Source organism: Budorcas taxicolor, chromosome 2 (assembly GCF_023091745.1).
Source record: "Budorcas taxicolor isolate Tak-1 chromosome 2, Takin1.1, whole genome shotgun sequence".
Taxonomy (NCBI): Eukaryota; Metazoa; Chordata; class Mammalia; order Artiodactyla; family Bovidae; genus Budorcas; species Budorcas taxicolor.
The window spans coordinates 14561133-14585367 of NC_068911.1; the positions used below are offsets into that span (position 1 = coordinate 14561133).

Below are 24235 nucleotides of genomic sequence, written 5' to 3' on the forward strand. Positions count from 1 at the left end.
CTGATTACACTAGAACGGTAAAATTACTGGTGTTTGCCTGCTTCTGATATGACTATCTAGGATGGCTAATTTTACATGTCAACTTGACTGGGCCATGGTGCCCAGTTTGGTCAAATGTTATTCTGGATGTTCGATGGTGAAGATGTCTTCTGGATGAAACTAACATTTAGGTCAGTGGACTTTGGGTAAAGCAGACTGCCCTTTATAATGTGGATGAGCCTCATCAAACCAACTGAAAGCCTTAAAGAATAAAGGCTGACAGCCCTCAAGCAAGAAGGAATTCTGCAAGCAGACAGTCTCTGGATTTGAACTGCAATTCTTCCTTAAATCTCTAGCCTGCTGGTCTACTCCATCAGATTATTTTTATCTTTTTGATTGACCAAGCCTGTACAATTCCATGATCCAATTCTTTAACCCAATCTCACTCTATCAATCTCTCTCTCTCCCTCTAAACACACCCACACAGCATCCTGATGACTCTTTCTCTGGAGAACTCTGACTAGCAACTAAATATCCAAAAGAAAGTAAGACTTCGCCTTGAAATTTACTTAAAAGGCATATGGTTTATTTGAGGGTCAAGGATCGATAATATTAACTAAATCAACGAAGAGTCTAGGAAAAGCTAGTAAATTCCTGATGTGGAGACTTACTATAGTGTTTTTCACTACACACTTTCATTTAATTTTCCAAAAGGCTGGTAAGAGACACTGTTTTTTCCAAATAAGAGAAAATGACTTGTTTCCAAAAAAAAAAAAAATTCTTGCGACTAAAAACCAAGATGAAATGTTAAAATATTTATTAGCATCTCTGATGTACAAGTTGGCACATATATATATGCACACATATATGTATAGGGCAATTTTCCTTAGAAAACTCATAAAGACAATATAAATTTATAAATTACTTTTATAAAAATACCTTTATAAATTATTATTGCTCTTGAATCATTATTTGCATTACTTTCCCAATTTCTCCTAGGAAGTAGAATAGTAGTAAGAAATACCATGGTAAAAAACAAGAAATAGATTTGGTTTTTGCTCTGGTTCCTGGCACAAAGCTCCTATAACCCCTGGGATTTCCTGAGTGGTGGGAGTACCTTTTGTCATTCATAAAGATCCCTTTCGGGACTTCCCTAGAGGTCCAGTGGTTAAGACTCCATGCTTTAACTGCAGCGGACACAATGCCTGGTCAGGGAACTAAGATCCCATATGCCAGGCAGCGCAGCCAAAAAATAAATAAGGAGCCCCTTTTAAGTACACCTAAGTACATTTATGCAAATGGGGTGACATAGGGTAGGACTCCTAAATAGCCTCAGGATGGGGCTGGTCACCATAAAGACCAAGTGTTCAAAGGATTAGAATTTTCAATCATACCCATGGACCGGTGAGAAAGGGAAAGGGAACTGACAAATTAAGCTCTATAAAAACCTTTGAACATGATTTGATGAGCTTCTGGGTTGGTGGATGTATCCATGCGCTAGGAGGGTGGTGCACCCCAGTTCCATAGGGACAGAAGCTCCTAGCCTCAGGACCCTTCCAGACCGACCCTATACTTCTCCATCTGCCTGTTCACCTGTGGTCTCTATAATATCCTTTGTAGCAACTGGTAAACATAAGTAGATGCTTTTCTGTTCTGCGAGCCACTCTAACAAACTAAGAATCTGAGGAGGTCGTGGGAACTTCCAATTTACAGCCAATCAGAAACACAGGTAACATCCCAGGCTTTCCAATGGCATCTGAAGTGGGGCACAATCTTACAGGACTGAACCCCTAACCTGTGGGTCTGATGTTATCTCCAGACAGTGCCAGGACTGAATTACATTTGTCGAACACCCAGGCAGTGTCTACTGAGACCTGGAGAACTGCTTGGTGAAGGAAAAACATCAGAAACAGTGTGATCTCAAGAAGCAGTGATCTGGCAGAACGATCTTCTCTGCATGCAAGGACTATCTGATCTTCAAAATGCTAATTACTGGGGTTTATAAAGACTCCCATTTACGATGCAAGAGTGCTGATGCCAAACCCACCTTGGCTGGAATTCACTTTTTTTGTTGTATATGAAAGGAAAGGAGAATAAAGGAGACAGGACTGACAAGTGGTGGGTGGAGACAGAGGCATGCACGTTTAACAGGGAACCTAACACATTTCAGTCGATCACCTGCAGTTGTCTTTTAAAAGCCATTATTTTGGGGGGCTGGCCAAAAAGTTTCTTCAGGTTTTTCCTTAAGCTGCTACGGGAAAGCCCAAAGAACTTTCTGGTCAACCCAATACCCGTCCTCCATATCTATCTACAGTGGCGGGTCTCACAGTATAGTTCCCAGTTCAACATCAAGGTTACCAGAAAACGTGTAAGTGACGTACATTCTAGCTCCCTCCCTCAGACTTTCTGAATCAATCCCTGGGGAAGGAGATCGGGAATCACTATTTTAATGATCAATTCTGATGCACACTAAAGCTTAAGAACCAGCCATCTCCAATAGAGTCAAATACCTTGCACTGTGACACACAGCTAGATCAGGAAATTCTAGAAACTGAGTAGCAGTTTCCATCACTGTGGATCATGTGGAGGAAATCTGATTAAAATTAACCCTCCTTTTTTGTACAGCATTTATTCAAAAATGCCTTCCTAATACTATCTAACTGGTATTACTTATTAGTTGAATGATCTAAAATTATCAGTCGAATCACAAGGTTGCTTTGTATCCAACACAGAACAATAGCAAAAGTTTTTAGGAGGAATGATGATACATTCCCAGCCAAAATTTATAAGCTGAGCACACTGTATTAAAAATAGCTAAGCTTTGAATTAATTTTTTAGTTCTCCCATCATATGATATATATAAAGTTATCAGTGAAAACTACAAAGGCCAAAGTATATATAGTATTTCTACAAAGTTTTCTATTTCCTACACAAGAATTTGCCAGCAGGGACAACATTCTGCCAAAGGAGGCAATTCCTCTGCCAATTTAATTCAGGCTATTAGCATTCCTTTGTAGAGGGAAGATAAATACCTTTAAACTGCTTGATCATGTTCTGATGGTTTTCAATGGCTTCCTTCAAGATCATTTCAGGCTGGTCCATCTTCCACCACCATTCAGTACCCACTGGATTGGTGTGGTGCCTAGGAAAAAAAGAGGCAAAAGTTCTTCAGAACTCTGTTAAATCTCAGCTAGTCACCCGCTACAAGAGAGTCCATATAATTATAAAATCCAAGTTGGTTTTCCCCTAAAAGTTCAGCTATCTATAGCTATATTTTACAACTTCTTTTGAGTCATGACATCTAGGACAGACAGATAGATGGACAAGGGAAATGCTTGGCCAAGACTGAGGCTTAATCACAACAATACAAAACATGTACCCCTCTCTCTCAGCCACACACCACCAGGCTAATAAGCATCCAGCAATGACCACCAGTACAATATTGTTTCAAGACTCTCTCTGAGAGGCAATGGGAAGACCTAAAGCTTAGGATGGATCAGACATGGAGGGAAAAACCTGCAGCAAACCTCAGGCAACGCTCAAGGTATCTCTAAAGGACACCAGAAAGGAAAGGGGTGCCAATTTCCACACAAAAAAAGCATCATCTCAGTCTCTAACAATGTTGGACTTCAAAAAAAAAAAAGAGGCATGCAAAAAAAGCAAGAAAACAATACATTTCCAACAGACAAAGCAATCAACAGAATCAAACTCTTCTGACATAAGGGGTGAAGGTATCTGACAGGTTATATTTTTAGAACTATGATTACTGTATGTTACAAGTCCTAAAAGAAAGAGGTAAACAACATGCAAGACCAAATTGGTAAATTCAGCACAGAGATGAAAATTATAATCAAATAGAAATACTAAACATGAAAAAAATGGGACTTCCACCGGCTCAACAGTAAACTACAAAAGCTAAGGAAAGAGTAAAAAAAAAAAAAAGAAAAGAAAACTTGGAGAGGACAAATAAGCCAACTAAAACACACATAAAATTTTACGTGGGGGAAAAAAAAAGACACAGCATCCAAGAGCTGTGGGACAATTATCAAAAGGTCCAAAATATACATAATTGGAATCCAGAGCCAAAGTATAATAATTAAAATCCCAGAAGGGAAACACAAAATAAAGTAGAAAAAGATGTAGAAAAATTACAGCCAACAATTTCCTGAAGTTAATGAGAAACAATTAACCACAGATCCAAGAAGCTTGCAGAACAACCAGAATATTTGAAGACAGTGTAAAAATACAGTATCTAAGCTAATGAAAACAAAAGAAAATCAGAAAATCTTCAAGTAAGAGAAAAAGGGCGCATTACTTAAGGACACAGATTTGTATTACTTCTGACAACTCATCAGAAAACAAGTAAGCCAGATGAAACTATAATGACCCCTGAAAGAATGCTTAAAGGAAATAAACTTGTCAACTCAGAATTCTATACCCAGTGCAAATATCTTTCCAAAAATGGAGTAAGAAAGACTTTTGCAGACAAAAATCTGAGAGTTTTCCTTGTTGGCAAATCTGTACTACAGAATACATTAAAGGGAATCATTCAGGCAGAAGAAATAGATACCAGATAGTAACTTAGATTACTCAAAGAAATGATGAGTGCTGAAAAAAGAAAAAAATATGGAAAAATAAAGTTTATTTTCCTTTTAATTACTCTAAAAACAACTGACAGTACAACTGAGAGTACTGATATACTGTGTTTACAGCTCACATAAAAGTAAAATTTATGCCAACAGCAGCCAAAAACTGTAATAGAAATAGCAAATACCCTGCTGTGAAGCTCTTACGCTACAAATCCCGAGACCACTGCACACAGGACTTTTCAACCTCAGCACAACTGAAATTTTGAACTCAATAACTCTTTGCTGTGAAGGGCTGTCCTATGTGTTATAGGGTGTGTAAGAGCATCCCTGGCCCCTACCCACTAGATGCCAATAGCACCTCCCTCCATTAGAACAATCAAAAATGTCTCCAGACATAGTCAAATGCCCTAAGTTTCCCCTCGGGATGAAAAATAGAAATTTTGCCCCAGTTGAGAATCATTGATTTAACAGAATGTCTGAAAAGACATTTTTTCAGTTTTTGTTTTTGTTTTTTTACTATATCCCTAGATAACTAGAAAAGGGAAACCATGTAAAAGAACTTATGATGGGATGATGATACTAGATTCTTTTTTTTAGGCCTTTTTTAAAAAATAATATCTGTCAATCAAAGTAGGTATAAGATAAAACAATTATGGCTGAGATTTGCATCGAAATAGTGAGAACTAGGGTAGGTAAATGGACCATGACTGGAAATGTGTTAACAAATATACACAGAGATTCATTATACTATTCACTCCATTTTTGTTCAAAACATATCCATAATAAAAGTTAGAGTACTCCCTAATATGATATGCTGAGAGGTTACATCACTTCTGTGGGGTTTTGTCCCAAAATCCAAATATACCTAACTAATACTCTTCAAAAGTGTAAAGGTCATGATAGACAAAGAAAGACTAAAGAATTGGAGATAACTAAAAGAGAAGACTCTACACATGGACATCACCAGATGGTCAACACCGAAATCAGACTGATTATATTCTTTGCAGCCAAAGATGGAGAAGCTCTATACAGTCAACAAAAACAAGACCGGGAGCTGACTGTGGCTCAGATCATGAACTCCTTATTACCAAATTCAGACACAAATTGAAGAAAGTAGGGAAAACCGCTAGACCATTCAGGTATGACCTAAATCAAATCCCTTATGATTATACAGTGGAAGTGAAAAATAGATTTAATGGCCTAGATCTGATAGATAAGAGTGCCTGATGAACTATGGAATGAGGTTCGTGACATTGTACAGGAGACAGGGATCAAGACCATCCCCATGGAAAAGAAATGCAAAAAGGCAAAATGGCTCTCTGGGGAGGCCTTACAAATAGCTGTGAAAAGAAGAGAAGTGAAAAGCAAAGGAGAAAAGGAAAGATATAAGCATCTGAATGCAGAGTTCCAGAGAATAGCAAGAAGAGACAAGAAAGTCTTCTTCAGCGATCAATGCAAAGAAATAGAAGAAAACAACAGAATGGGAAAGACTAGAGATCTCTTTAAGAAAATTAGAGATACCAAGGGAACATTTCATGCAAAGATGGGCTTGATAAAGGACAGAAATGGTATGGACCTAACAGAAGCAGAAGATATCAAGAAGAGGTGGCAAGAATACACAAAAGAATTGTACAAAAAAGATCTTCACGACCCAGATAATCACGATGGCGTGATCACTCATCTAGAGCCAGACATCCTGGATGTGAAGTCAAGTGGGCCTTAGAAAGCATCACTACGAACAAAGCTAGTGGAGGTGATGGAATTCCAGTGGAGCTGTTTCAAATCCTGAAAGACGATGCTGTGAAAGTGCTGCACTCAATATGCCAGAAAATTTGGAAAACTCAGCAGTGGCCACAGGACTGGAAAAGGTTCATCTTCATTCCAATCCCAAAGAAAGGAAATGCCAAAGAATGCTCAAACTACCGCACAACTGCACTCATCTCACATGCTAGTAAAGTAATGCTCAAAATTCTCCAAGCCAGGCTTCAGCAATACGTGAACCGTGAACTCCCTGATGTTCAAGCTGGTTTTAGAAAAGGCAGAGGAACCAGAGATCAAATTGCCAACATCTGTTGGCTCATCGAAAAAGCAAGAGAGTTCCAGAAAAACATCTACTTCTGCTTTATTGACTATGCCAAAGCCTTTGACTGTGTGGATCACAATAAACTCTGGAAAATTCTGAAAGAGATGGGAATACCAGACCACCTGACCTGCCTCTTGAGAAATCTGTATGCAGGTCAGGAAGCAACAGTTAGAACTGGACATGGAACAACAGACTGGTTCCAAATAGGAAAAAGAGTACATCAAGGCTGTATATTGTCACCCTGTTTATTAAACTTATATACAGAGTACATCATGAGAAACGCTGGGCTGGAGGAAGCACAAGCTGGAATCAAGATTGCCGGGAGAAATATCAATAACCTCACATATGCAGATGACACCACCCTGATGGCAGAAAGTGAAGAGGAACTAAAAAGCCTCTTGATAAAAGTGAAAGAGGAGAGTGAAAAAGTTGGCTTAAAGCTCAACATTCAGAAAACGAAGATCTTGGCATCCAGTCCCATCACTTCATGGGAAATAGATGGGGAAACAGTGGAAACAGTGTCAGACTTTATTTTTTTGGGCTCCAAAATCACTGCAGATGGTGATTGCAGCCATGAAATTAAAAGACGCTTACTCCTTGGAAGAAAAGTTATGACCAACCTAGATAGTATATTCCAAAGCAGAGACATTACTTTGCCGACTAAGGTCCATCTAGTCAAGGCTATGGTTTTTCCTGTGGTCATGTATGGATGTGAGAGTTGGACTGTGAAGAAGGCTGAGTGCCGAAGAATTGATGCTTTTGAACTGTGGTGTTGGAGAAGACTCTTGAGAGTCCCTTGGACTGTAAAGAGATCTAACCAGTCCATTCTGAAGGAGATCAGCCCTGGGATTTCTTTGGAAGGACTGATGCTAAAGGTGAAACTCCAGTACTTTGGCCACCTCATGCAAAGAGTTGACTCATTGGAGAAGAATTTGATGCTGGGACGGATTGGGGGCAGGAGGAGAAGGGGACGACTAAGGATGAGATGGCTGGATGGCATCACGGACTCGATGGACATGAGTGTGAGTGAACTCCAGGAGATGGTGATGAACAGGGAGGCCTGGCGTGCTGCAATTCATGGGGTCACAAAGAGTTGGACACGACTGAGCGACTGAACCGAACTGAACTGAACTGAAAGAGACATGACACCTAAAACCTAAATTTGATGTAGGATCCTGAATTGAATCTGGTGGGAAAACCAATGAAAGTCAGTTTCCAATTTGATTAATAATACTGCATCAATGTTAATTTCTTGATTTTGAAAGTTGTTCCATAGTTACATAAGGTCTGAATATTAAGAGAAGCTGGAAATTTTCTTTGGAATCTTCTGTAAACTAAAATTGTTTCAAAATAAAAAGCTTATGTATATAAAATTCTAATGACAGAGAAAGAGTCTTATATTTAAAAAATAAAAGCAGGATATAAAACAGAAAGTAGAAAATACTCTCAGCTGTATTTTTAAAAATGAAACACTTTGGGAGAAAAAAAACAGAAAGGAAATACTACAAAGCATTAAAAGTGTTTTCCCTGGATGCTTGAATTGTTGCTTTTCTTTATAATTTTTAATGGTTTTTAAAATTTTCTATGTAAGTCTAGATTACTTTTATGATTCAATGAAACTTTTTTTAAAAAAAGGATGAAATAATGAGAACCTAAAATACAATCAACTGAATTAGCTACATAAACAGATATAGTGAGTTAGAGAAAAGTAGAGATTTTTCAATCTAAATCAATCTACACCACTGAATAGCTAAGGACACCACTATCAAAATAGGAAAGAACAGGTTAACAGAGAACATAATAAACTCCTAGGATTTTTCAGCCTCAGCACAATGTTACATATTTGATCACCATGCCCATTCATTTTTACTTACCGCCAACAGAAGACACATTTATTTGCACATGCCAAGCTCGGGGTAGTTTCCATGCAACGATGGCTTTCAATGCCATAGAATGTATGTTTATAGCAACCTCCTCTCCCTCGGAGCATGGACTGTGAACATAAAAAACAAACGATCACTTGAATAAGATCCTCAAAGCAAGGAAACAAAATACCAGGGCATCGTTTTAAAGAAGAAACCAAGTGTTTCAGGAGTATAAATATCCCTTACCAGTATCTGCATGAGACAGAAAACTAACATTATAGCATTGGATTGTTTTGATGGTGTTTGGGTTTTGATAATGCTCTGGGTTTTCTAAACCCTAATGAGATAAACCTATGATTCATTAATTTTGAAAGCTCCACAGGGAGGACCATGGATACTTTCATTTTCAAATCCATTCACCTGCCTCAAATATTAATACAATAATATATAATGCCAAAGGAGAAATAAGGCTCCCAGAAAAGGGGGAAGTAGCATTCACCTGAAAAGTGTTATCTCCATATTGAATAAGGAGGGTGAGTAAGGGAATGAAACCTCGAGCACACTCTATGTCAACCCAATGGTAGAATTTGAACATAGAGGGGAGTTGAGACTGTTGAGGGGATAACCAGCATGTATACAAGAAATAGACTATTCCAGAAAAGAATACAATATAAAACCACCATAAGAATGGTAACTTGAAGAAATACTGCAGATCAACTCAGGGTTGGGATCACAAGACACCATGGAGCTTCTTGCGGTAACCGTTAGAAAGATCCTTCCAGGAGCTCTGTGTTAGATGGACTTGATTCAAGAAAAAGTGAAACCTGTAAGGAGGTTATGCAAGAAAGGACCTGGTGACTTTGCTCTAACACTGGCGGAGGAAAGGCAAAGGGAACTGAAGAGGTATGATCCCAATTAGAGGGACAAACAGGAAGTTATCAAAGATAACAGATTTTGAGCTAAGTGACTGAAATACTATGGAATTAACAATAGGAACAATGAACGAGGAGGAAACACAGCTGGCAAGCCTTTATACATATGGATCAGTGTACCTATATATCAGTGTAATGATATTACAGTGCTGCCCACATAAAATCTGCCAGCTTGTTACTATGTCAGTTGACCAAAAAGTCTTCTCTTTTGTCCTAATAAAAGAGGTCCCTGTCCGTTTCACTTAATCCTTTCACTTGAAAAAAAAAAAAGGAGTGAAGGGAAAATACTGTTCAGGATAACTGTTTCTACAAATGCTCTTCCAAGTTCCCAAGAAAATATTCAAGAAGGCAAACAAAATCTTCACATCTTCCAAAGTAGCCCTGAAAACTAAAATGTCCACCATATGCAAAAGTTACAGAGTAATTACCACTAAATACTATGGCAATGGAGAAACAAAGTTGAAGACCTGCGTGTTTCATTCATTATTTACCAATCAGTTAATGTACTTCAAGCACACTGTGTGTTGAATGTACAATGACCAAGACGACAGAGCCCCTACCCATGGAGGGGCTAGCTGGAGGAAATGGCAAGTAAGCAAGAACCACTCTGCCAATCTTCATCATTTGATCGATATATTTAGAATATTTACATTTGAAGTAATTACTTATGCACTGAAATAGCCTACCATTTTATTATTTGTTTCCTGCTTATTCCCTCTGATTCTCATTCCTGTTATTCTTTTGATTTCCCGCACATTACTTAAACATTTTTAGGATTCCATCTTTATTTTTGATTTTTTATTTTATCTCTATGTATAGTGTTTGTGGGCTTTCCTCATAGCCCTTTCCTCAAAGCACAGTCGGTAAACAATCTGCCTGCAATGCTGGAGACTCGGGTTTGATTCCTGGGTTGGGAAGATCCCCTGGAGAAGGAAATGGCAACCCACTCTATTCTTGCCTGGAGAATCCCATGGACAGAGGAGCCTGGCGGGCTACAGTCCATAGGGTCGCAAGAGTCGGACACAACTGAGTGACTTTCACTGAGATAGTGTTTGTAGTGGTTGTTCTGAGTATGAAAATATACATACATGACCCACCAAGTCTACTAGTAAAAAAATTTTACCAGCTTCAAGTGAAATGTGGAAACATCACTTCCATTCAGATCCCTTTAATTTTCTTTTTTAAATTATATATCATTGTCCTGAGTATCACATGGTGTTAAAATTTTTGTTTCAGGACCTCCCTGGTGGCCCAGTGGCTAGGACTCCAAGCTCCCAGTGCAGGGGGCCCAGGTTCGATCCCTGGTCAGGGAACTAGATCCCACATGCTGCAACCAAGAGCTTGCATGCCTCAACTAAAGGTTCTGCATGCTGCAACAAAGACTAAAGATCCCACTTGCCGAAACTAAGACCCAGTGTAGCCAAATAAAAATAAATAAAATTTTTTAAATATCCTGCTTCAATCATCAAATATGATTATAAAAATTATGAGGAAAATGATCGTCTACTCTATGTACTCATATTTCTGCTCTTTTTATCATTGTGCTTTGCTTTCTCATGCTTTAAGATCTTTCTTTCATCACTTCATGAGGTTTGAATAGCTTCTTTAACTGATCTTTAAAGCAGATTTGCTAGAAACAAAATCAGTTTTTTTTTTAATCTGATCATGTGTTTAATTAATCTTCATTTTGGAGGATAGTTTTGCCAGACACAGAAATCATGATTGACAGGTATTTTCTTTCAACGCTTGAAGAACATGAGCCACTTCTCTCTGGCCTCCATGATTTCAAATGAGAGATCTGATGTCAAATATAGCATCTTTCAAGATCTTTTTCTTCTTTAGCTTTGAGAGCATTAATTGTAAGGTATCTTCGTGTGGATTTCCTTGGTTCCATCCTATTTGGTGCTTATTCTCTCTGCTATTCAGGTTGGGTAAATTCTATTGACTTGCCCTGGTCACAGATCATCCTGCTAATTGGTAAGGTCCCTGGCTCTACCCTCCGTCATCTCCACTCTGTTACTGCACCCATTCAGTGAGTTTCTATCTCTGCTACTGTATTTTTTCAATTGTATAATTCCCTCTTGGTTCCTTTTATAACTTGCATTTCTCTGCTGAGATTTTTTATTTTTTCATTTGTTTCAAGAGACTTTGTAAGTGATTGCTGAAGCATTTTTATGACAGCTGCTTTAAAATCCTTGTCAGATGACTCCACCATCTGATTCATCTGGTGTTGGTGTCAGTTCATTATCTTTTTTTGCTCAAGTTGTGATTTTCATGGTTCTTGGAATGACAGGTGATTTTTTTCACTGCATCCTAGACATTTTGTCTACTATGTTAGGAGGCTCTAAATTCTATTTCATTCTTTCATTTTAGCAGCAGGCACTTAGTTTAGGCTGAGCTTGCAGGTCCTGGACTATTTTGTATGCTGTGGCTCCAGTGGCAGTTTAATTTTCAGAGGCTTTGCAATGTAATTTTGCTTGGGCTCCCACTGATCTTGGCTGGTACCATCAGAGGGGGTGAAAGAGGTTTCACATGGAGGAGGGGAATCTCAGGCCAGCACGGTTCCCATACAGGTGGCTTATTTGGCAGAGTTGTCCTGGCCAAGGGGCCTGGGTAGCCCCAGTAACTCTGAATGGGAGAGGGGAGTCTCAGGACAAGAATGAAGAGGCTTGGCTTCCATAGACAGGCCACTTCTTGTGGAGGGGACTGCCACCAAACCACCATGCTATCTCTCAGTGAAAGAAAGGAATCTTGGGCCCAGCAGGCACAGAGAACATGTCACAGGACAGGTCGATTACTGCAGGAGTGGGGTGGTAAGGAGAGGGTCTCTCTCTTTCCATTTTTACTTGACCATCTGATATCTCTTACCAGGAAGGGGTAATTCATGGTCCAACAGGGAAGAAGAGCATTTGTCCCAGCTGCTTATTATTGGGGGGCCTCCCATTTAATCCCCTTTGCGAGTGGTTCTGGGCTCACTGGAATTTGTTAGAGGGACTCTTATTGCATACAAGGGAAGAACAAACCTAACCGAGAGGGCTTCTGTTGCTAGATTAAGGCTTAGTAAACACAGAGTCTGGGTAAAATCTCAGTCTTCCATTTTTGACAGGGGATGAAGAGTTCAGTGCAGTGTTCAATATACTGCAGCCCATGGGCCGAAGTCAGGCTACTGCCTGTCTCTGTAGGTAAGGTTTTACTGGAATACTGTCACCCACATTTGTTTACTTATATCTATGCTTGCTTCGGGGCTACAATGGCATAGTTGAAAAGCTGCCACAAGATCATATGACCCACAAACCTTAAAAAGTCACCATCTGGCCCTTTAAGAAAAGGTTTGCTAACCCCTGATTTAGAGATTTATTCCATACTACAGAGCAAAATAAATTCTAAACTGGTTAAGCAAACTATTAAAAAAAAAAAAAAAAGTACAAACAGGAGGAGGACTTAGGGAGGATAGAGGAGCAGGAAGCATCAGGAATCTGTCTCCCCATCTGGTCATGAATCTCAATCTGCCTGCTGTTCCTTTGTCTTTGACCTGGGAGTCCTGGATCCTCCACCAGCATCTATGAAACTCTACCAGGTGAATATGTTGACTTGTAAGGAGGCTGAAAGAGGAGACAGTTCTTGACAGTTAATACTAGCCCCTGGTTCCTTTGAGCTCCTCATGTCACAGAAACAAAAATTTTCTCAGGAACCCAAGGGGACCTCCAAGACATCTCTTTGTGTATGTGTTCTCAGTCATGTCTCACTCTTTGTGATCCCATGGATTGGAGCCCACCAAGCTCCTCTGTCTATGGGCTTTTTCAGGCAAGAATACTGGAACAGGTTGCCATTTCCTCCTCCAGGGGTTCTTCCCAACCCAGGGATCAATCTCATGTATCCTGTGTCCCCTGCACTGTAGGTGGATTCTTTACCCCAAGCCACCTGGGAAGCCCTTAATATTCTCCTTTACAGTCGGAGAAGTTGAGAAGATTACAGGAGGAGCCGTTAGTGGCTCAGACTCCTCACTGACAGAATCACTCACCTTTGCAAAGAAGCATCATATTGAGGTAGTGATACCGCACAAAGGAAATGCGGCCTGCCTCATGGAGGAAGGAAGTTAGCAATACCAACCATGACCAGGTGACCAAGTACAAATATGAGCAGTTACAAATACACATACTGTCTTTCTTGCTTGCATATACATAACTATCTTTCCTCCCAACTATCTTATATAAGACAGGTCAGTGGTGGTCAACCTTACAATGTCATCCCTAGGCAGAAGATCTCAAAAAAGAGTGAAGGGAGAGAATGAACACATCCTCCCTTGCATGAGTAATAATCACAGCAGTTTAGGGAGAAGCAAATGTTTTGTTTTTATTATGGTTTGAAAGTGTGACTACAGGTAGAAGGGTGTGTACAGATGCTGAGCATTTAAAGAGGTAGACGACAGTGCTATTAATACTGAGCCCTGCGCCTCCCCTTCTAAGTAGGGACTAAGAAGCCCCAATACCGTATTTCTCAGATTCCCCTGTCTGAGGGGTTCTGACTTAGACTCCACCAGTGAGAGGCACTTATGCCAAGACTTAGATGACGAGAAAGGAAAAATTGTTATTCTTCACTGGCAGCAGCTGGCAGACACAAGGGCGTACAACAAACACTGAGTCCGAAGCAGCTTCAAGCGAGCTCCTGGGACACATTTGCTTTAATGTTGCCAGCGTTTCAGGTCACTTCCAGCAGCGTCCTGCGAGCCCAGCACTTCTCGACTTTCTCCAAGCAAGGAGCAGTTCTCTCTGACCTTCATTACCCCAGGCCTTTCAATGGCTTTGTAAGCATTCAGTTAATTTACTTTATTAAATCTGTTCTTGTGAAAATACCCAGGGTGGTTTCTGTTCTCCTGACTGGGACAGATGGGGAGGATTCAGCCAGGTGGAGATCAGAGGGGGGAAGAGAGGCAGCACAGGATGCATGAAGGTTAAAACAGAAAACAAAGCTGAACAAGTCGATCAGAACTATTCTAGAGAGGGTCTTCCTCGGGTTCGGGGTTTTATATAATTCTGTCATCTGACAAATGTTTACTAAGTAATTACTACATGCTAGGCTCTGTTTTCAGTACTGGAAAGAAAAATGAAGACTCTTAGGTTGGGAGGAGATGAGAAGGGAAACAGGAGACAGTTCATAAGCAAGACCTAATTTGTTCATTGATAACAGTGCTATAGAGAAAGTGCTATGGAGAAACTGCAAGCGGTGTCAGGGGACCAGGGGAAGGCTGTTATTTTAAAAAGGTGGTCAAAGGAGATCCTCTCTGATAGAGGCTCACTGAGCAGAGATCTCAGTGAGCAGACAAGAGACCAGAAAGCCAGGGAGGAGTCTGAGTTCAGTGTATTCAGGGAACAGCAAGAAGGCTAGTAAGGTGAGATGAAGCACGGAAGATTGGATCCTTGGAGGCCTCTGTAAGGACTCAGGGTTTGGTTCTGAGAGAGATGAGAACCCCTGGGAGTTTTGGGTAAAAGAGTTACATGAACTGAGGCATTCAGCTGCTGCACAAGAACAGCAGTGGAGATGACTGAGTGGAACCAGGAGCAGCAGTTAGGAGATCACTTACAATATCAAAAGGAGCATATGACAGTGACTTGGATCCAGGCACAGCCGTATAAACGCTGAGAAGTAGTTATACTCTGGATATAGTTTGAAAAGATGTGCTCACGGAATAGATGTGGGAGGGTACAAAAGCAAACAAACAGAAAAACAACAGAAGAATAGAAATGACTCCCAGGGTTCTGGCCTGAGGAACTGAAAGGACAGTGTTGTCATAAATCGCTGGAGTGAAGACTGAGAACAGATTTAGGAGAGGAAATCAGGAATTCTGTTTCTGACACATTAAGTTTAAGATGTCTATTACACGTCCCAATTGATACGTTGAATAAGAAGTAATGAAGAGCTACCATTAGGCTTCAGAGAACAGAATGGCTAAATGAGAACTGAACTTCAGAGATTAACCTGGTTAATGTCAGATAAATAGAGCAGGTAGCGGAGGGGATTCACTGGAGGTCAGAAGTAGAGGGAAAAAAAACCTAGCTGCAATGTTCAGGAGGAAAACCTGAAATTCAAGGATGGCAATGAAAATGGACTGGGGCAGAGGTTCTCAATGGGGTCCACACTATCTGGGGGTATTCTGGAAATTCCCTGAAATACTGTTGTTATCAAAATGGTTGGGAAGCACTACTGGCAATAAGTGAGGGGAGGGGCAAGATTTTCACGTCTCCTGTAATGTTTAAGAGAGCCCTCCCACACACACGAAGGGTCTTATTAGCCACTTCCTTACAAATGACTCAAGACACCTCCATACTTGTGAAAAACCTGATTATAACCATCCACGCTTAGATTCCAACTTCATTTTACAGATAAAGTATTTTCTGAACACTCTACCATACACTGAATTTTCCAGCAATGTAGCTACTATGGAAAATGAGGACAGAAAAGACTTTCTTTGGTGCGAAGCTTTTGTAAGAAATTTCACCATTTTGAAAACCCACACCACAGAGAATAATGCTGCTTCTAGTATTTAAGTCACTAACACAATACATGCATCCCATGTTATATGTGTAGGTGCCACCTATAAAAACAATACAGAAGAGATTCGAGATGCTTTCGGTAGACTTGAAATCAAATATTAAGTTAACATATGAAATATTAAGACATGAGATACAGGATTCTCACAAATCAAAGTTGTTTCAGAAGTTATTGTGGTCATTTTAGGTATTGCTAATTTTTACAGCACAGTGATGAGAACTCTATCTTGCAATAATTATTTGAAATTGAACTTACTTATTTGAGGACTGCCTGTCATCTTTAAATCTTACTCTGAAAGTGTCACCAGAGGCCCATCTCACTTCCTTTAACTACTCTTACTACCGTTTCTGTTTCCAATCCACCCACATAGATCAAAGGAGTAGAAACGAGAACTCAGAAATAAATCTACACTTGTGTGATCAACGAATCTGTGACAAAGGAGGCAAGAATACACGATAGGGAAAAGACAGCCTCTTCAGTAAAGGATGTTGGGAATACTGGACAGCTACACGCAAAAGAATCAAAATGAACTATTTCCTCACACCATATACAAAAATAAACTCAAAATGGATCAAATGTAAGGCCTGAAACTATTAAACTCCTAGAGGAAAACTTGGGCAGCACACTCTTCAACATCAGTTTTAGCAATGTTTTTTGGATATGTCTCCTAAGGCAAGGGAAACGAAAGCAAAAATAAATAAATGGGACTATATTGAACCAAAAAGCTTTTACACAGTGAAGGAAACTCTCAATAACCAAAACAGCAGCCTAGTAAATGGGACAAGATATTTGCAAACAATATATCCAATAAGGGGTTGACATCCAAAATATATAAAAATACACACAACTTAATAGCAGCAAAATCAAACAACCCAATTAAAGAATGGGAAGGCGCCCTGAACAGACATTCTTCCAGAGAGGAAATGCAGGCAGCCAACAGACACATGACAAGATGCTCAATATCACTAATTTTCAAGGAACTGCAAATCAAAACCACAATGAGACACCACTTAACATCTTTCAGAATCACTATCATCAAAAAGGCAACAAATGATAAGTGCTGGTGAGGATGTGGAGAAAAGGGAATCCTCACGCATGGCTGGTGTGACTGTAAATGGGTGCAGCCACTATGGAAAGCAGTTATGGAGGTTCCTCAAAAAATCAAAAATAGAACTTCTACATGACCCAGCAATTTTACTACTGAATATTTACCCAAAGAAAACAAGAACAGTAATCAGAAAAGATACATGTACTCCAATGTTCAATGCAGCATTATTTACGAGAGCCAAGATACAGATGTAAACTTAGTGTCTATTGACAGAGGAATGGATACAGAAACTGTGATACGGATAGACATATATATGGACACACACACAAAGAGTAATATTACTCAGCCAGAAAAAGAATGAAACCTTGACATTTGCAGCAATATGGATGGACCTTGAGGCTACTATGGTAAGTCAGTCAGAGAAATAAACACCACATGACCTTACCTCATATGTGCAATCTATAAAACAAAACAAACAAATAAAATGAAAACAGACTCAGATACAGAGAACTGGTCATGGTCAGAAGGGAGAGAAGGGAGGGGAGAGAGGGTGGACAAAATAGGTGATGGAATTAAGAGGTTCAAACCTCCAGTTTTATAATAAACAAATCACAGGGATATAATATACAACAGAAGGAATATTATCAACAATAGTGTAACAACTTTGTATGGGGACAGATGGTTACTAGACTTATTGTGGTGAGCCTTTCATAATGTATGCAAATGTCAACTTATGTCATATGCCTGAAACTAACATAATATTGTACATCACTGCATTTTCATTAGAAAATACAATCATTTTAATGCTATCTTATTTGTATCCATGGGAATTAATTCACAAGGGTGACTGAGTGCCGACACAGGCCAATGCTACTGAAGGAAGATATCACTTACATACTCCCAAGAGAAAGGTGCACACCATGCCACACAGGGTTTGTTCAGGAAGCAGAGAGAAGTGAGGGGAAAGCCTGGGCCACAGCCCTTACTGGAGTCTCCTTAGGAGAGGAAAGCAGAGCAGGGTAAATGATGCTGGACTGGCTGACATGAATTATTCCAGTGGGCTCTGGACTACAGGGCTATCTCTAGCTTTCTGTATCAGGCCCTGGCATGATTTAGGGCAGGGAAGACATTGGCTTGGTGTGTGAGAGAGTCAGATAAGGAGGGAGCTGAAGGCTACAGATTTAGAATCACAGATGAAAGGTATGCTCAAGGCAAGCTGTTGTTAATCTTCAGGAATTAGCCCTGGGAGGGGCAGTCTCTATGAGCCTGCCAGAGCATCAAGAATACAGAAAGTAAGGATGTCCCTGGTGGTCCAGTGGTTGAGAATCCACCTGCCAATGCAGGGGAAACGGATCTAATCCCTAGTCCAGGAAGATCCCATATGGTCCAAGGCAACTAAGCCCATATGCCACAACTGCTGAGGCAGTGTGCCCTAAAGCCCATGCTCCACAAGAGGAGACACGCAATGAGAAGCCCGTCCACCACAACTACAGAGGAAGTAGCCCCTGCTCGCTGCAACTAGAGAAAGCCCATGCGTGGCAACAAAGACCCAGTGAAGCCAAAAATAAAAAACAATAATAATAAAATATTTTTTTTTAAATACAGAAAGTAAGAAATTATGCAATTGGCCCTGAGGTACAAAGATGACAAACAGACAAATACAGAACGTAAGAAAACAGAATAGATACATAAATAAATACATACAATAGAAATTCATAGACTGATCCTAAAGTGTATATGGAAATACAGAAGACCCGGAAGAGAAGAAACAATCTTGAAAATTAAAGACCAAGACAGAGAACTTATACTGCATGATTTAAAACTTATTACAAAACCACAGTAATCAAGCCAATTGTGGTATTGGTTTAAGGACAAACACATCAATGCAACAGAATAAGAGTAGTCCAGAAACAGGCCTTCCTATATACAGCTGACTGACCTTTCTACAAAGGCCTAAAAGTAATTCAATGGTGAAAGGAAAATCCCTTCTTAACAAATAGTGCTAAAACATCAGAATATCCATGTAGGTGACAGGTGATGGAAAGGAACAATCTTGATCCTTACCTCATACCATTCATATAAATTAATTCAAGACCTAAACATAAAGGTTAAAACTATATATGAAGCTTCCAGAAGAAAACATAAACTATCTTTGTGACCTTCAAGTTGACAAAGACTTCTTAACATATGAAAAGTACTAACCAAAAGAGAAAAAAGGATAAATTAGATTTTATTCACATTAAAAACTTCAAAGGACACCATTAGGGAAATGAAAGAGGAAGCCACAGACTAAGAGAAAACAAGAGTGTGCATCAGGCAAAACTCTCATATCCACAATATATAAAGAACTCCCACAAATCAATAATACAAACTATTCAGTTTGGGTAAAATAACAGAGGCAGCATAACTATGAAAGGCCAATATGTCATGAAAAGGTGCTCCTCATCATCAGTAGTTATCTTCAAAATGTAAATTAAAACCAAAATGGTACCACTTCACAATCAGAAAAAGATTTATAACCCCACATGATGGTGAGAGAATATAGCGACTTTCTTAAATTGCTGATGCAAATATAAAATAGTACAACCACACTGCAAACAGACTGGGAGTTTCTTATAAAGTTAAATATATACCTGCCCTGCTGCTGCTGCTGCTGCTGCTAAGTCACTTCAGTCGTGTCCGACTCTGTGCGACCCCATAGACGGTAGCCCCCAGGCTCCCCTGTCCCTGGGATTCTCCAGGCAAGAACACTGGAGTGGGTTGCCACTGCCTTCTCCAGTGCATGAAAGTGAAAAGTGAAAGTGAAGTAGCTCAGTAGTGTCCGACTCTTCGCGACCCCATGGACTGTACCTGCCCTATGACTTAGCAATTCCACTCCTAGGTATACACCCAGATGAAATCAAACATATCTTCACACCAAAAAAAGCACTGTACAAACACATTCACAGTCATTTTATTCTTAATAGCTAAAATCTGAGAACAACCCAAACAACCATCAACAGTAAACAGTGGTATGTTCATAACACTGATGCGTGTGTATAGTCGCTCAGTCATGTCCAGGTTCCTCAGCCCCTGGGATTTTTCCCCGCAAGAATACTGAAGTGGGCTGCCATTTCCTACGCCAGAGGATCTTCCCAACCCAGGGATCGAACTCACCTCTTCCTGCATCTCCTGCCTGCAGGCAGATTCTTTACCGCTGAGCCACGGAGGCTTCCCTGAGCACCATGCCTATACTACTGCACAGTATTCAGCAACAAAAAGGAATCAGCTGATACACATTACATGTGGATGAATCTGAGAAACCTGATGTTGAATTTAAGAAGCCATTAGCGAAAAGCTACACATTATACGGTCTTATTCATGTGAAATTCTACAACAGGCAAAACTAAACTACAGTGAGACCAAAGAGAACAACTGTTGTGTGGCTGTCAGGGCAAGGCTGCTGCCCAGAGACAGTCATACGTAAACTTGTAGGGGTGAGGGAAATAGTCTACAGCTTAATTCAGGTGTTTGATAAGAATTTTTTACATCCATCAACATATGCTAAACTCATGTAACTAATTCATTCAAAATCATTACACTTTATTAAATGTAAATTAACCCTTTAAAATGGTAAAATGCATTGCATATAACAGTCATAGAAAAGTTGCCTAAAACAGAAATAATATTTGAACAAAAACAAATACCTTTGTCCATCTGCAAAGCTTCACCCCAGAGTGGCTCCCAATCAACTGATAACCTGAATGAAAAAACAGGGAGCACAAACTTGAAATTATTCAAAGCCTTATATCAAAAAGTGATTTTATATATATGTATATATTATAAAAGTGATTATAAAACTGTAGCAAAATCATTTTTCTTCATTTAAATAATAACAGACAACAATCCCAAGGGCACTAAGGTTTAACTGACCAGGATGGTACAATTTAAAATATGTATGCATCTAATAACACAGGCTCAAAATACATCAAGAAACAATAAGCCAATCCAAAATCACAGGAAGTCATTTTAAGATCGCTCAGTATCTAACAGCTCTCACAGATCAAAACTCAGTGGAGCCCTAAGATCTGAAGCAACAAAGTAAACTTGATCAAGGGCACAGAGAGAGAGACTGCACTCAACAACCACAAGACACACATGCTTTACAAGGACCCAAGGAACATTTATAGAGATAAAAAAGAACCATAGACTACAACAAACAGCAAAAGCAACTAACCATACATTTCTGTACAAAAAACGACTAGGGAACTGTCATCAATAATCTTCAAAAATAAATAATCAGGTGGGCAAGAGATAAAAAGAAAGAAATATTGTCCTCAAAAGTGGGAAAATAAAATTCTAGGAACCTGACATGAATTCTCAGCACCCTCCACAACCTGGCTTTTAAATTTTTTGAGCCACATGAGACTTGAAAAGCATGGAAAAGCTATGCCAAAGCAATCACATTTCCTTATTTTAACACACTGGTGGAGCAAACAAGTAGAACATACTGATTTCAGAAAGCATTTAATAAAGTTTCTCATGAGGCTTCAAGTAATAAACCACAATTACCATGAGTCGCTTGCACAAAAAGACCCTTGACTTGCAGACAAATGAGGTAAATGGAGAAATACAGCCTGGATGATGGCGTAAGTAGATCAGTGGCTGGTTAAACACCCATATTCACAGTGTGACGATTAATGGAACAAAGTCAATTTGGATTACAAGTCTCTAGTGGCAATATTATGAGGCTTTGTCTTTTATCCTCTTCCACATTTGTGTAAACATCTTGCATATAAACAAAGAACTGCTTATCTACTTGAAGATGGAACCAAGTCCAAATGAATAGCTAATCTCAGATACAGAATAAGCATTTTATAGATTCCCGGAGAAAATTCTAGCTTTTTTGGACTCCTATATTATATGTTGCTCACAGCACTATCACAGAAATCACACTCTACTAATTTTTTACATCTTTCTAGTGAAAAAGTTGGCTTAAAGCTCAACATTCAGAAAACTAAGATCATGGCATCTGGTCCCATCACTTCATGGGAAATAGATGGGGAAACAATGGAAACAATAGCTGACTTTATTTTTCTGGGCTCCAAAATCACTGCAGATGGTGACTGCAGCCATGAAATTAACAGACGCTTACTCCTTGGAAGGAAAGGTATGACCAACCTAGATAGCATATTCAAAAGCAGAGGCATTACTTTGTCAACAAAGGTCCATCTAGTCAAGGCTATGGTTTTTCCAGTGGTCATGTTTGGATGTGAGAGTTGGACTGTGAAGGAAGCTGAGCGCCGAAGAATTGATGCTTTTGAACAGTGGTGTTGGAGAAGACTCTTGAGAGTCCCTTGGACTGCAAGGAGATCCAACCAGTCCATCCTAAAGGAGATCAGCCCTGGGTGTTCTTTGGAAGGACTGATGCTAAAGGTGAAACTCCAATACTTTGGCCCCCTGATGCAAAGAGCTGACTCATTTGAAAGGACCCTGATGCTGGGAAAGATTGAGGGCAGGAGAAGGGGACGACAGAGGATGAGATGGTTGGATGGCATCACTGACTCAATGGACATGGGTTTGGGTGGACTCCAGGAGTTGGTGATGGACAGGTAGGCCTGGCGTGCTGCAATTCACGGGGTCGCAAAGAGTCAGACACGACTGAGCGACTGAACTGAACTCCCAAGATACACAGGGTTCTACAAAAATCTGCACTTAGGTAGGTAAAGACTGTACAGCACAGGATGGAACGACCTTGCTGCTGCTGCTAAGTCACGTCAGGCGTGTCCGACTCTGTGCAACCCCATAGATGGCAGCCTTCCAGGCTCCCCCATCCATGGGATTTTCCAGGCAAGAACACTAGAGTGGGGTGCCATTGCCTTCTCCGAACGACCTTAGTTGACCACAATTCACACTATGCAGTTGCTAAGAATCCAAGTGCAGGGTTTTTCTTCTTCCCAAGATGGAGTAACAGAGGGTTTAATCCCCACTTGAAATACCAAAACTGGACAAAACATATGAAACGACAGTTTTCAAGACATGAAACATCTGGCAACAAAGGACGATGATCCAACAGAGATGGGAAACAAACAAGGTTGAGCCTTACCATTATCCAAGCTTATTGCCTTGGAAGTTTCCAAGCTATGCAGCAGGGAGGGAGAACCTAAGTAGAGTTCAGCATTCTCCCTGAGCTGAGAACACAGAAGTAGAGTCTAGAGAAAGAAACCCTGTGGCTAAAGTTTGCAGGATCGAGTTCAGCAGAGACAAGGGCTACACAGAGACGGAACTCTGCAGAGGATTCCTATACTGCTTAGCGCACATGTGAGAGAAAAGCTACCCAACAATAGGAAAGAACCATCTGAAAAGATTAAAGGTATGCCTGGTACTCACAGCCAGCTGGGAACTGTGCCTATTCCTACCAGGTAGACAGATAACCTCAAGATTCCCAAGGCACTGCACAGAGTACACAGAAGGGTTCTGCCTCAATGGTGGGGAAAAAAATTAGCTCTGGTCTCATCCAACAAATCATAAAAGCAAGATTAAAAGGCTCAAGCTGTTTCCAAGTAATTTATCTTTGCCCCAGAATAAATCTCAAAAATGTTTTCAGGAATACAAAAATAATATCCAATCAGATACCAGACTCATTAGAAAAGACCCTGATGCTGGGAAAGACTGAAGGCAAAAGAAGAAGAGGGCAGCAGTGGATGTGATGGTTAGATGGCATCACTGATTCAATGGACATGAACTTGGGTGAACTCCAGGAGATAGTGAGGGACAGAGAGGCCTGGCATATTGTAGTCCATGGGATCACAGAGTTAAAAACGACTTAGCAAGCGAACAACAATAACATCCAAAGATTACCAAGCATGCAAAAAAACTAGGAAAACGTGACCAGTAATGAGGAAAATACTCCAGTAACAAAAACGGACCCAGACATGACACAGATGTTAGCAGGTAAGGACAATGAAACGGTTAAAACTGTATTCCACAGGCTCCAAAAGTGAAGTGGAGACATGGAAGGTAGAAAAGGACCTAAACTGACCTTCTAGAGATGAAACCTACCTCTGAGTTGGAACACACACTGGACAGAAGTAATGGGAGATTCAGCATTAGAGAAGAAAAGATTACTGAGTTAAACTTGAAGACAGCAATAGAAACTATCCAATAATGTAAAGCAGGACAGACAAAATAATTTTAAAGCATGAAAAGCA

General features: G+C 40.0%; 1 protein-coding gene across 2 annotated transcripts in view; it reads right to left on the reverse strand.

Moving 5' to 3' along the window:
* The window catches only part of LOC128070359 (S-adenosyl-L-methionine-dependent tRNA 4-demethylwyosine synthase TYW1), a 140194-nt gene that overhangs the window by 91881 nt on the left and 24078 nt on the right, over positions 1 to 24235 (reverse strand). For both annotated transcript variants that reach the window (XM_052663682.1, XM_052663687.1), the window contains exons 9-11: positions 20732 to 20784; positions 8526 to 8644; positions 3012 to 3121 (exon numbers count right to left, since the gene is read on the reverse strand). In XM_052663682.1, the coding sequence (XP_052519642.1) occupies positions 3012 to 3121; positions 8526 to 8644; positions 20732 to 20784 (282 nt within the window). The remainder of the gene's footprint in view (positions 1 to 3011; positions 3122 to 8525; positions 8645 to 20731; positions 20785 to 24235) is intronic.